The sequence below is a fragment of the Marmota flaviventris genome, chromosome X, assembly GCF_047511675.1.
Source record: "Marmota flaviventris isolate mMarFla1 chromosome X, mMarFla1.hap1, whole genome shotgun sequence".
Taxonomy (NCBI): Eukaryota; Metazoa; Chordata; class Mammalia; order Rodentia; family Sciuridae; genus Marmota; species Marmota flaviventris.
Window position 1 is genome coordinate 29,380,553 of NC_092518.1, and position 15,472 is coordinate 29,396,024.

Below are 15,472 nucleotides of genomic sequence, written 5' to 3' on the forward strand. Positions count from 1 at the left end.
GTGCTACTGCAGAAATAGATTATTGTGGGAATGAGTTGCTTGCTTTGTTTTGTCAAAGAAATGAAACAGCCATTAAAATAACACATGCTGCAGTATTTTATGCTTCTATAATTCTGTTATGAGAACAGACTGTTTACATAAGATTCTGTGACAGGAGATGGAATTAGTAGCTAAAGTTAAATAAAAACAAAATGAAAACCCAAGTGTTTTCCATTGTAGGGCATTACAAATGAGTACAACCAAAATATAACTTTTATATTATTTAACTCTTCATTTTATTTGAAACTTTTCTGATTGTCAGCATGAACTTTATAAGTAGAGCACAGAACTAAATGTATGTACCTCTGAAGCCCATCATTGTTGTCTTAATTTTGAAGGCTTTTGGTAGGTCAGAGGACTATTATTACTTCTTCACGTTCAAAATATTCATATTCTTGCCATTTTCCACTGCTTATCTCTAGAAACTTAGCAAGGAAACACAGGGCAAGATTGTGTGTGTGTGTGTGTGTGTGTGTGTGTGTGTGTGTGTAGTATTTAGGGTTTTCTACATATGGGATCATATCATTGAAAAGAGAGACAATTTTACTTTTTCCTTTCTGACTTAGATTCCTTTCATTTCTTTTTCTTGCTAAGAAATAATTGCGCTGCTGTGTAAGTACTGCATGCTAACCAGTTGCACCACTGGAATGCTGAATGTTTTCTTTGATATAAGGAGGCTGATTAATAGTGGGAGCAGGAGCATGGGAGGAATAGAGAACTCTAGATAGGGCAGAGGGGTTGAAGGGGAAGCGAGGGGGTAATTAATGATGGTGAAATATTGATGATCATTACTATCCAAAGTACATGTATGAAGACATGAATTGGTGTGAATATACTATGTATACAACTAGAGATATGAAAAATTGTGCTCTATATTAATAATAATTATAATGCATTCTTCTGTCATATATAAATTAAAAAATTTACATAAAAAAAGAAATAATTGTTCTGGCTTGAACTTGCAGTACTCTGTTTAGAAGAAGTGGCAAATGGTAAAAACTCTAAAGACTTTGGACAAAACTCTGAGACCCATTAAATAAATTCAGTAAAGTTGCAGGATGCAAAGCCTATTAAAATTAGTTGTGTTTTTATTCACTATCAAGGAACCATCGAAAATGAAATTAAGAAACAATACCAGCCAGGGTCCGTGGCACATGCCTATAATTCCAGCAGTTCAGGAGGCTGAGGCAGGAGGGTCGCGAGGTCAAAGCCAGCCCCAGCAAAGGCAAGGCTGTAAGCAAGTCAGTGAGACACTGTCTCTAAATAAAATACAAAATAGGGCTGAGGATGTGGCTCAGTAGTTGAGTGCCCCTGAGATGAATCCCCAGTACTGATAAATAAAGAAATAAATAAAAAATAAACAATACCATTTGCAGTAGTATAAAAAAGAACCTAATCCTTAGGAATTGACTTAACCAAGGAAATGAAATATAACTACAAAATATTGATGAAAGAAATTAGAGGAAATGCAAATATTGAAAGATATCCTGTGTCCACAGAAGACCTGAGCCTCATGTTAACTATACATATGTGACTTTCTAATAAAAAGGAAAACTATTTTCCAAAGTTACTATAAATTTTTTATTCCTGTCAGCAATGAATGGATGTACTAAGTGTTCACATCTTTACCAGCACTTAGTATTGTTACTTTTGTTTAATCAATTTGATAGATGGGAGATGATATTTCTTGTGATTTCAATTTGTATTTATTTTCCTAATGTCTAATGATGTTACATCTTTTAAAAATGTTTTTTATTAATGTATTATAGTCATACATAATATAAATTTTGATACAATCATCTTGATATTATTATATCATAATATCATTTTTATATTATTTTTAATTTTGATATAAATCATACATGCATGCAATATAATTTGTTCCATTTCAGTCCTGAGTAATTCCTCTTTACCCTACCACCTGCCGCCCCCTTCCTTTTGCTATTCTGGTCTTCCTTGTATTTAATATTTTTTCAATCAGTGCTTCATAGATACAAATAAAGTGAAATTCACTGTGATATATTCATATATGTACATAGCATCATTTGGTCAATTTCATTTTACATTTCCTTCCCTTTTCCTGTCCCTTTGCCCTTCCCCTTGGTCCTCTTCCTCTACTGATTTCCTTTCTATTTTCATGGAACCCCCTTCCATTCCCCCCCATTTATTTCTCTCTAGCTTCTGCATATCAGAGAAAACATTTGACACTTTATTTTCTATCTTTTTTGGAACTGGGGATTGAACCTAGGACCACTCAATCACTGAGCCACATTCTTAGCCCTATTTTGTATTTTGTTTAGACACAGGGTCTCACTGAGTTGCTTACCACCTCGCTTTTGCTGAGGCTGGCTTTGAACTCATGATCCTCTTGCTTCAGCCTTCTGAGCCGCTGGAATTACAGGCATGTGCCACTGTGCCTGGCAGACTCTTTATTTCTGAGTCTGGCTTATTTCACTTAGCATGATATTCTCAGTTCTATCTGTTTACCAGTAAATGTCATAGTTTCATGTGCTAATGTGTCATTATATGCATATCTTCTTTTCTAAATTGTCTTCAAATCTTTCACCTATGTTTTTATTAACTAGAACTTTTTTTTTTGGTTGACCTTTGAATCTTTTTAATGTATTTTGGATACAGTTTTTTTTTTTTTTGGTGTGTGTGTGTGTATATGTGTGTGTGTGTGTGTGTGTGAGAGAGAGAGAGAGAGAGAGAGAGAGAGAGAGAGAGAGAGAGAGAGAGAGAACTGTGTATTTTGGCTTATAATTTTATTTCCTTAACAAATGTCTTTAACAGTACAGATGTTTTAAATTATAAAATTAATCATGGTTTCTTAAATTTCTCCCTATAGTTTTATAACTATAGGTTGTGTATTTGGATTTTTAGTTCACTTAAAATAAATAGGAATTGTTTAAATATTTATGTATTTTTTATTTTTAGAACAATTTTAACCTCACAAAAAGTATTCTTATTGTTTTCAGTAAATGTGGCTTCACTATCACAAGATAATTTTAATTTGAAAACTGTTCTTATAAACTGTTGCTAAATCAATGATATCACATATTCCTCAAAAAAAGTCACAGTATAATGTTTTGTTTTTTTTTTTTTTTTGTCTCAGGTGGCAACATATGACTTCAGCATTCAAATTTATGTTAATTCCTTTAAGGCTTCAGAACTCTACACTGAATTTTTGTCAAAGAAAAATTCTGATTTGCCAAAGACCACACCACTTATCAAACCATGTTCTGTTCAAGCAACTGGTATGTAATAAGAAATAGGCAACTGATGTGGATAAAACAAAATTTTTTACTTAAGCATCTAAAAGTTTAAAAAATCAGAGTAATATTCATTTTTCAAAAATAGACTTATGAGAAGGTAAGATTATGATATGATTTTCTTGCATGTCATTTAAGTTTTGAGTACATAGAATTAAATGTTAATTAAAACCACAGATATATTTGTAGGTAAGTGACTAATTGCTAAAATAAATTAGAAGAGAATAAAAGTAGATTTAGTACTTTATTGTGTGGGAAGATTTAAATTTATTAAGGCAAATTATAAGTTATTGAAATAAAAGGAATTGAAAATAAAATGAAAAAAACTGACAATTTCATTTTAGAAAATGTTTTTTTATTCCAAAAGATTGGGTTTACTAGAAAAGTTGGTACATTTAAAGACAATTATTAAGTACAATCAAATTTTGAGTTAGGTTTTTGAATATTTACTTACTATTTACAAATATTCTTGAATAAAACTGAAGTATACTGCAAACACTTTCAGCAAGCTTTGGCTTTGCTTTTTATCATATGAGCTTGAATGTTTTTCCCCTGGAAAGTAAAGAAGCCTATACTTGTTTTTATAGTTCTGATACTGAGTTAAATTGTCATTAATTATAGTGAATGAGTATCATATCAGTTAATAATTATGCATGGCATTTCATTAGACAGGCCTCACTAAAATAGCATGTGCATGATAGAAATTTATTTCACTCTCATTTAAAATCCCTAATTAGAAAGTACAGAGCTGGTATGGAAACTCTAAGAAGTTAACATTTTTAAAAATCATGTTTTAAAGTATCTTTTTAAAAAAATAAAATCAACATTGTCTGGTTTTTGCTGTCTAAATTAGGTAGGTTATCACTCATCATGAGTTCCTCATTCATTATATTGGCTTTTTCATTTTTTATGTGACTGTTTCACAAGATTGGTTTTTGCCTTTAGTTTCATTCATCTTTTCAATAGATCTTTTTATTAATTTGATGTTAAATCTAGCTATCTTTCCCCCTTGGTTTCTAGCATTGTTTTAAATGTTAGAGGTTTGAGAAATATGAATTTCTGTTTGTCCCCATTTTTAATGGTCTTTAGCAATTTTAAATTACCAAGAGTTCTTAATATTTTTGGATCATTCCTTGCCTTGCTGGTGTGTGTGTGTGTGTGTGTGTGTGTGTGTGTGTGTATATATATAAACAGTTCCTTTTATTACTATTTTATGATTATTTCTTTGACATTCTCTTCTGTTGATTACATTGTTTGTATTTTTAGTGGATTTATTTTTCCTTTATGCCTTTTTTTTCATGTTGAGTAGTTCCTTTTATTTCTGTTGACCTTTACCTGTTCTTTCATGCTTATTAGTGACTCTCAAAAGGCTAGCTTTGGCACTAAATACTGTATCTAGCAGTCAGGATACCAATGAACGTTTTTAATGTGAGGGAGTAGGGTGGTCTGAAGTGTTAGTTGGTGAGTCACCTGATGGCTCAGTTTCTCCAGAACATGATTCTCTAATAATCTATTCTAGGGAGAATATAACTTCTTTGTTTAAATGAAATAAGACTTTCTAACTGGTGAAGTAACATGCCAAAACAATGCCCACTTTTTAAAGATATAAACACCCTATTTTTTCTGTCTATCCCCTATTGCCAGTTTGTATTTACAAAGGCCATATTATATGTACTACTTTTTGTATTTCTGTCATAATGTTATCTTTTCCATAATTTCTCATGACAGATATTGTGTATGATACAATGGTGACCACGATCTACAAATTTCTGTTATCCCACAGATCCTAAGCTCCCTGCAAAATATCCATTAATTCCAGTGATGTAATAAAGCATGTGTGAGAAGCATACATGTTCAGGATCATAAATTAATGCATTTTATACACTTGTTTTCCTAATTGCTTATGAGATCTTTTAGTTTCTATTAAAAATTCAAATGTCTCAGCTATACTTTTCAAAAAGTATAGGTTTTTCTAGCAGGTAACAATAACTTCTAAGACATTTAAGTATTTTTATAGCTACCCATTCCTAATTTTCTATAGAATAAGCCATTTACTCTTAGCACTTTCTTGTTTTATCTAGGAAATATTATATGATATGCCATCTATATATTGTCCTGAATTCCAGTGATTTTTTTCTTCATTTCTCCTCATTTTGTCATTGATCAAACTTTACTATGGGTATCATTTTAACTGTGTACTCAATATTAAATATATTGCATACTTTAACTGTATAGCTCAATATTAAGTATATTGCATACTTTTTATCATCTCATTGATAACATTTAATGGTAATTGATTATTAAATTCATAAAGTTGAATGCTGTAAGTATGAAAAGCAGGATATTTTTGAAATATTTTTAAACATAATTTTATTTCCTAGCTAGAAATGTAATCACAGAAGCAAGCCTTATTTTCTCAATGTTTCATGTAGATAAATATACTAAGTGCCTATGAGCTTATATCTATTAATACCTTATCAGAATATTTACTTTTCTTTCAAAGTATTACAAGCACCATTGAATTTATCCAGTACTGAGTTTGTATTTCACATTCCTTTACATGAGATGGAGGCTAATAAAAAGGTCAATAAAACTCAGGTATGTATAGAGAATCTATACAGTTTATAATTGTTTTATAATTATGGTTTTTTAATTATGATTTTAGTTTACTAAATGGATTTTGAATGATTTGAAATATTCCCTATGAGCAATATTTTCCCTAATATTTATGCTATTTGGAGCAAGAATACTGGCACTTTTAAAAAGGGTATATATGTGTGTAGTGTGTGCTTGTATAATTTTTCAAAGTAATTTTCAAAGCATATAGTCACATATAAAGCTATGTATCTTATAAATACCTTATAAATAGACGAATATATTTAATAAGAATATTCAAAATATTTGAATAAAATTTAATTATTTTCTTAATATAATGGAAGCTATGATTTAAATTAATGTGAACTATATTCCATACATATAAGAAAAATTGTCAAGTAGCAATAATAAAAGTGAAAAATTGAGGTATAAAATAATTTGTACATTGATCGACTCTTTTTGCTTACTGAATCTCTCTGCCTTTCTTCTAAAATAGGAGCCTATAAGAAAGGAGAGCATGTACATACATGTCATAGGCATTTGTATTTGAGTTACCCTTTTTTCCTAATACATTATTATTCCTATTACCATTTATGAACTTCTGTAGTGCTGAAGAGGTATATGGAGAAAATATTTAATGTTATATCTGTAAAAAATAGCAGAATTCTATATGAAATTATAGTTAGAGATCAGTATCTTTGGCAATTAAAATGTGATTTTTTTAGGGCCTAAAATGTCAATAATAGGGCTGGGGTTGTAGTTCAGTGGTAGAACACTTGCCTAGCATATGTGAGGCACTGGGTTCAAGCCTCAGCACCACATAAAAATAAATAAATAAAATAAAATCATTGTGTCCATCTATAAAGAAAAATGTTTACAAAAAAAGTCAATAAGACTTTTTCTAATAGAATTTTGAGCATACAAACCACCTCTTGTATGTAGCACTAGAAAGGAAATTTTAGTGAAGTGAAATGAATTTAATTTCAGATATTGAAAATCCCTTATTACATGTGAGATTATTTCATATCATTAAAACTTTGTTCTGTAAGAAAAAAAAGATCTAGATCCCAACATCCTTCTCTTTAAGAGGCAAAGGGGTCACACTGGCCCCAGGGGGAAGAAAATGTGACTTTAATATACTACTTGTATTCCCTATGAATGATATTTGCACAGACCACACAATATATACAGAGAAAACTTAATATGTTTATGGAACAGAATTAAAATATTATCATTTATAACTTGTCATATGTGAAATGGCATGCATCAATACATATGTGAAAGTTAAGTGGATGGAAAAGTTGGGAAATCCTGGAAGGAGTAATAAAGCTCATTTTACACAGTGAGTAATTAAAGGATAGTATCAAAAGTTGACAGGAAAAGAACTAGAGATATAAATGTATTGCTTAAAACTATTAGTTGACTAATAGAAAAATTAAAATAATATAAATATCCAAAAAATAATATAAATATCCAAAAAAATAGGAAGTGAGGACAAGACTGGATGTAGTATAAATGGACTAAATACTTGTCTTTCTTGGGGCAATCAAGAGACAATAATCTGAAGCTGATACATCATGAAATAGCCACATGGCAGACAGAATAATGGCTCTCAAACATGATTAAATCCTAATATCCAGAATTCACAAGTACATTAGCTTACATTGCAAAAGATGCTTTGATGATGTGTTTTAAGGACGCTGAGAAGTGGAAATTGTCTTGGATTATCTCGGCGATTCCATTCTAATCATTTGAGTGGTTAAAAGTACTGAACCTTTTCTGACTGTATCAGAGGGGAATGTGACAACAGAGGAAGGGTCAGAAAGATTTGCTGTGTTGCAGGCTTTGAAGACAGAAGGAGGCCAGCAGCCAAGGAATGCAGCTGGCCTCTAGAAACTGAAAAAGGCAATGAAAGGGACTCTTCCCCAGAGTTTTCAGAAAGGAAAACAGTTCCTGCCAACACCTTGGTATAAGGAATAATAATAAAGAGAGACACAGAGACAAGGTATAGAGGCAGGGAAGGTGACAGAGTGGTTCTTTGTCCAAGTGGCCACGTTTTTTTATACCAAATAGGTTATATTAAGCTATTAGTATCGTAACCACATTATTGTTTAGAGTATCAGTAAGGTTGCTTATTCTGAAGTTAGAGTTCACAGTTACAAATGCAATGTTAGGATCTTTGTGCAGTTCTCAAGAAAGTCCATTGTCTGAAGTTGCTGTTAGGTGGGCAGCTCCAGGAGCTTGGTGAAACATTGTAGTTATCAAGGAAGCAAGTTCCTTTATTCACAGGAGTTATGTGCCTAAGATTAAGGTCTAGCATGGGGGGCATTACCATAGCCACCTGGCATCCTATGCCTTTGCACAGAAACTTACCCAGGCACCAAGCATGCCACAGCCATGAAGTCATCAGGGACTCCAATCCCAAACATAAAACCCCTATACCTTGGATCTTACTTAAGTGATATTGTGTTGAATTTCTACACTACAGGGATGTAATATAATAAATTATCTGTTCTTTAAGCCACTATGTTTGGGGCAGCATGTTATAGCAGCGATAGAAACCCAACAGAAACTATATCAACATTACATTTAGAATAAGGCTATCTAGATAAAAGCTCGAACCAGCATTGGCTAAAATCAGTTGCAGAACTGTTGATGGGAAGGCGCTGAGGTGAACAACTACTTTTAATAAGCATTTTTGAACTCTTTTTAAGGTACATTTATGTATCATTTTGATAAAAGTATGAAGAAAAACTAACACAATACTAAATATACAATGTAATAAGTGTTTCTCTATGGATAACTATTAGTTCCATTCTCATAATTATAGAAAATAGAAGTTGATACTTTTATTGTTGTTTGCCATGCTATAGATAGAAATAATTAAGAGGTATAACTTTTCCTCATTTTAGAATGCTATAATAAGGCATTCAAATGGCTGCTATGATTTTTGTGCCCACCTATATTAAAAGTTTCTTGAAAATATGTAAATTTGCTTTGTTATGGTTAAGATATACAAATATTAGAACTAATTAGATGCTTAAATACTTGAGGCATTGGTATTAAAATGTGTTCATTTTATCTTATATGTTTTGAATCAATCATTCTTTAGAAAGAAGAATGATATTTTGTTGTAGTAACAGTTGTATGGATTATTTTGCACTTTTTAAATTTTGAAAAACTAAAATTAATTTTAAAATCTGGTTGATAGTTTTAGTTTGATGGTGCATTGCATTGAAAAGATAAGTCTACATGAAAGTCATGCCCATAACTCCCAGACTTACTAAAATGTTACAAAGACAGTACAGAATTTGTATATACCCTTCACTCTTTTTCCCTAAAGCATTTCCCATACTAAGAAATTAATGTTAATATAATGTTATTAACTAAAGAATAGTCTGTCTGGAATTGACTACTAATGTACTTTTACTTTTCAAGAGTTTAAACCAGGATACCACATTCCATTTAGTGTCCTCTGATATGCAACAGGCTCTCAATCTTGATACATTTTTATAACCTTGAGAATTTTTAAATTTACCTAACAGTTTTTTCAGAAGGTCCTTCATGTGTGTCTGATGTTTTCACTGGACTATACTGAGTTCATATTTTCCATTGGTTTGGGGGAATGTCACAAAGGTGAAATGTACTTTTTATAATTCATATGAAAGAAGTTCATGATACCAAAAAGACTCATCACTAGTGATATCTTCTGGGTTTCTCCACTGTAAAGTTAGTATTTTCCCCTTTCATACTCTGTACTATGGAAATTATGGAAGTGAGTGATCAGTTTTAGTCCACAAAGAATAGAGGGTTTTGAAAAGGAGCATTATCATACACTATTTGTTTTTTGAAAAAAAAATTATTCTTTAGTTGTAGGACAAAATACCTTTATTTATTTATTTTTAATGTGGTTCTGAGGATTGAATCCAGGGCCTCGCACATGCTAGACAAGCGCTCTACCGCTGAGCAACAACCCCAGCCCCAGCATATACTATCTGTAGTTTTTCTGTAAGAAAGAATATTCTCTCCCCCTTTTATTTAATTAATTACTAAGCATGTTGGTATGAGTTCACCTATAGCATTTACTTTATACTTTTAGTTATACTCCAATATGATGTCATTTATTTTGTTGCTAAAAAAATTTCCAGCTTTGGCCATTAGGTGTTCTTTTAGGTCAGCCCTTTGACATGCTCCCATCATCGTTATTTTTAAGCATTTTCTTAATTACTGTCACTACCAGATGTTCCAGGCTCATCTTTTACTTCAATTCTACAAACAACATTTTCTCCAAGACACCCTAGAACCTTTCGTGGTAGAATGATATTTAGAAACCAACATCTGGTTATTGAATGTGCTGGTTGCTTCTGATCTGTGACAGATAATAGGCTTTTTAAGCAAATAAAGCCAGGAAAAATTTGTATGTGTACTATCTCATTTTTAAGCACACGTGCGTGTGCATACATACACACTCAATTCAATGACAGATCAATTTAATTATAAAATATGTAGTTATTTGGCTCTGACACTTTTCACTTATAAAAGTTTATTGAATATCTACTCACATTTCATATGAATTAATAGTTTACCTTTTTACCACTGAATTTTTTTAATTTGTGAATATATTACAGTTATCTATTCATTAATTGAAGGAAATCTGGTTCTATTTTTTTCTTCCAGTGTTTGGTGATTATGCACAAAGTTATTGTGAACGTTCACATAGTTTTTTGTATACACATAATTTTTCAAGTCACTTATGTAAATATTTATACTTGGGGTTAAAGGATTTTTATGGTAGTTGTGTGTTTAACATCACAAGAAAGGGCCCAGCTGTCTTCCAAACTGGCAGTACCATTTTACATTCTCACAATCAGTAAATGAAGATTTTTGTTAATTTTATTGTTGCTAGCTAGCATAGTTGGTTTTTACCTTTTCAGTTTATTTTATTTCAGTCTGTATCTTTCGTGTTCTTTTCATAGTTGTTAAAATACACTCTGAACTAATTTTCATACACTTTGTTTGCCTAACATCACTGAAAACACTTTATCTATGATTAGAATTTTTAATCATTTTACTTTGTGCATAGTCCCATCATTTGATATCATAATAGAACTAAATTTTATAATGCATATTATTATTTTTGTCCAAAAACTTTTTGTGTATGTGTGAGCAGGATCTTCTCTTACATAATATCTCAAAACAAGATGTACAATGGACTTTGGATTTTAGTGATAATGATAAACCTTTCAAAAATGGCACATTTGAGTTTAGTATACTGACTGGTCATCTGCAACCAGATGAAAAGTGTAATGTTACCATAACTTTCTGTCCAAGTAAGTACTTTTCTCCTATATTTTTGATACAATTTCAATTTATTATTCATATGTTAAGTATTTAATACAGTTGCAAAAAGTTTAGATTATCTATTGTATGTTCTTTGTTATTTGAATAACCAATACTAATGTAATTTTTATCTCATTTTTGTCTTTTAAGATACTTAATTGACAAAAATTATATACATTCAAGGTATACAACAAAATGATTTGATATATATTGTACAGTTATTACCACAGATTGACTGACACTGCCACCATTACCCATGCTGTATATTAAATCCCCCAAATCTGTTAATTTTATAATTGAAAGTTTAAACCCTTTGATTATTATCTTCCCATTTTCTCTACCTGCAAGCCCCTGATGAGTATCATCTTCTCCTCTGCTTCTTTGAATATGACTTTCTAGATTCTGTATGACCAAAATCATAAAATATTTCACCTAAAACAATGTCCTCTAGATTCAAGCAAACCTGCAAATGCTGTAATGTCATTCCTCTTTAGGACAGAGTAATAGTTCATTGTGTATATATACCACATTTTCTTTATCTGTTCATCTATTGAAGCACATCTAAGTTGCTTCCACAGTTTAGATATTGTGAATTGAGCTGCTATAAACATTGTGGCTGCATCACTGTAGTATGCTGATTTTAAGTCCTTTGTATGTAAACTGAGGAATGGGATAGCTAGGTCAAATGGTGGATCCATTCCAAGTTTTCTGAGGAATCTCCATACTAAACTCTTCAATTATGCAGTTTGGTATATGAGGAGCTATAGGTTTGCCATATTTGGTCTTTCTTTTGTTGAATACATTCCTTTTTTGGAAGGGGGCAGTACTGGGGTTTGAACCTGGGGATACTTTGCCTGAGCTGCATCCTGCCTTTTGAAACAGGGCCTTACTAAATTGCTTGGAGCCTTACTAAGTTCCTGAGGCTAGCCTTGAACTTGTGATCCTGCTGTCTCAACCTTCTGAGTCACTGGAATTACAAGCATGTGTCACCATGCCCAGTGATACATCCCTTTAATACCTAATTTGTTTTTTTTTTTTAAATCAGTCAATGTTAAATTTTGTCAAATGCTGTTTCTGAAATCATTGAGATGATTCCATATTTTTTATCATTGTGTTAACATGATGTATTACATATTTTTATTTTTATATGTTGAAATATTGCTTGCATCACAAGGAAAAATACTGTTCGGTCATGATGTATGATCCTTTTAATGTGCTGTTGCATTCAGTTTGCTAATGTTTTGCTGAAGACTTTTGTATCTGTTTATCAGGCAGATTCACCTATAGTTTTCTTTACTTGTTTACTTGTGGTTTCTTTGACTGACCTTGGAATCAGAGCAATGCTTGTCTCATAAAATGCATTTGAAAGTATTCCCTTGTCTTCAATTATTTTAGATGATCTTGAGAAGAATTGGTGTGTTCTTTAAATATTTGGTAGAATTTAGCAGTGAATCTATTAGGTTCTGGGCTTTTCTTTAGTGGAAAATTTATTTATTGACTCAATCTCCTTATTTATTTTTGGTCTGTTCAGATTTTCTATTTCTGCATGATTCAGTCTTGATAGGCCTGGTTTCTAGGAATTGATTCATTTCTTCTAGGTTTTTCAATTTATTGACAATAATTGTTCATAGTAAGATCTGATGACTCTTTGTACTTCCATAGTATTAATATACTATCTCCTCTTTCATTTCTGATTTACTTATTTGAATCTTCTCTTTTTTAATTAGTCTAGTTAAATTACATAGTCTAGATTAGTCTTTCAATTTTGTGCATCATATTAAAAAAACCCAACTCTTAGATTCATTTATCTCTTATATTGTTTTCCTTCTTTGTTTCATTTATTTTTGCTCTGAAACATTAGTTCTTTCCATTTTCTAATTTTGGGCTTAGATTTTTCTTCTTTATCTAGTTCCTTGAATTGTAACAGTAGATTGTTAACTTGAGATACTTATTATTTCTTGGCATATTTATTGATATAAACTTCATTCTTAGAACTGATTTTGCTCTGTTACTTAAGTTTTCATATATTCTATTTCCATTCTAATTCATCTCAAGATTTCTTTTTAACCCCCCTTTTTTTTTCCATCTTGGACCCATTGGTTGTTTTGAAGCATGTGCTTTAATTTCTACATATTAGGACTTTTCAAAATTCTTCCTTTTGTTGACTTTTAGTTTTATACCATTTTAGTTGAAAAGGACATTTGAGATGATTTCAATCTATCTAAATTTGTTAAGACTTATTTTGTGGTCTAACATATATTCTGAAGAATGTTCCATGTATACTTGAAAAGGACATGTATTTTTATTATTTGATGAAATATTCCACATAGGCTATTAGGTCCATTTAGTCTAAAGTTTAGTTCTAGTCCAGTATTTCCTTATTGATCTTCTGTCTGGATGATCATTGCATTCTGAAAATGAAATATTGAAGTCAAGTTTCTCCACACTATTATTACATTGCAATCTGTCTCTCTCTTCACATATATTACTATTTGCTTATACATTTAGGTGCTCTGATATTGGGTGTTTGCATATTTTTAGTTATTATATCTTATTGATGAATTCATCCCACTACTAATGTAGTGATTTTATCTTATTTTAGAGTTTTTGACTTGGTGTATAATTTGTCTATTATGATTATAGCCATCTCTGCTCTCTTTTGGTTCCATTTATGTGAAAATTTTTTGTCGTTGTTCTTTTACTGTCATTCTGTGTGTATACCCTTAAAGGTGAAGTGAGTCTCTTATAGGAAATTTTATATCCATTCAGCCATTGTCTTTTCATTAGAAAATGAAATCCATAATAATTTCAATGTAGCCTTGTCAAAATCCAGAATTCAGTAAATCTCGAAGCTTTGCCCAACTCTGAAATTTATTAACTTGATTTTTCCTCTCTTCAAAATAATTAAACAACATTAATTATGTTGAACATTTTTTTATCTCACAAAAATAGAAGGGTGATCAGTAGAGAAGTAGGGGAGAAGGAGGGAGGAAGAAAGGAAAAGAGGAAGAACTGGGTAATAAAATCGACCACATTATGCTATGTGCATGTGTGAATATACCACAGTGAATCCCATTATATGTATAATTATAATGTACTTATAAAAATATAGACATAAATAAATAGAAGGAAGTCCAAAAGATTAGAAGAAGGGGATCAAGGTAGCACAGGCATGGAGGGAAGTGGAAGTAGTGAGGAATGAATTGGAACAAATTAAATTATGTGCATATATGAGTATTTAACAATGAACCCACTAATATGTATAATTATAAAGCACTAATGGAAATATTTTTTAAAAATTTGCAACATTAAATTCATTACAGTAAATCAACTTTTCCCTACAGAGTTGTAATATTTAAATACATATAGTCCAATATAACTCATTTTATCTTCTGAAGATACAAATACAGCCTTTTACTTTTCTCAGTGTTTCTAATACTCATTTGTCACCATTAGTATGAAACCCATTATTTTCTTATTCATCTTCCCCTTGTATCTCCAGACACCACTGTTTTTCTGAGGATCATAGACTGATCAAATAATGGTCTTATTTGATTAAGTAAAGTCATCCAGTATACAGAGAAATAGTGAGTCTGATGATTTCAGTGACTTCATTGCTTCTGTTTCTGGCAAACAATTTCACTTTTGAACATGGTCCTGCATCATCCATTATATTCTCATCCTTTGCTCTGGCAATACCCTTAATGGCCCCAATCCTGCAAGGCCACACTGGCAACCCATTTTTAGGTTGTAATAAGCTTGAATTCTCAATCACCAGATAACTTTTTTTCTCTCTTTGAGACACTATCATCATAGGAAATTCAGGTGTGAAAGGACCTTGACCACTTTCTGTGATAGAACCTATCCTCAGGAACTAACCTGCATTTTCCTATCTTGAGCCAGGTTCTCAAATGCAAACTGCCTCTCCTTCAATTAAATTGCCACAGGGGAGTTTCTTGTCTTTCCCTAATAGGGGAAATTCGCCAATCTACTATGGCAGTATCTCCCTATCTTAAAACTCTGAGAGAAGGCACATTCTTTTGTTCTCAGCACATCCTGTTCTCAGTAGTGCCTTAGGTTCCTATGGCAGTCTGACCTCATCTTCATCCTGCATATTGTAAAGGGATGGGTAGTTTTAATAAAGTGAGAAAACAATTTTAAAAGGAAGTCCTGTTGCAGTGCTTCCTCGAGGTACATTTATTTCCCCCAAAATAGAGAAAAGTTAC

At 31.6% G+C, this 15,472-nt stretch overlaps 1 protein-coding gene across 1 annotated transcript in view; it reads left to right on the top strand.

The window, feature by feature from the left end:
- The window catches only part of Cfap47 (cilia and flagella associated protein 47), a 410,015-nt gene that overhangs the window by 79,332 nt on the left and 315,211 nt on the right, over positions 1-15,472 (top strand). The window contains exons 22-24 of the mRNA XM_071606058.1: positions 3,155-3,296; positions 5,815-5,909; positions 11,077-11,236. Of these exons, the coding sequence (XP_071462159.1) occupies positions 3,155-3,296; positions 5,815-5,909; positions 11,077-11,236 (397 nt within the window). The remainder of the gene's footprint in view (positions 1-3,154; positions 3,297-5,814; positions 5,910-11,076; positions 11,237-15,472) is intronic.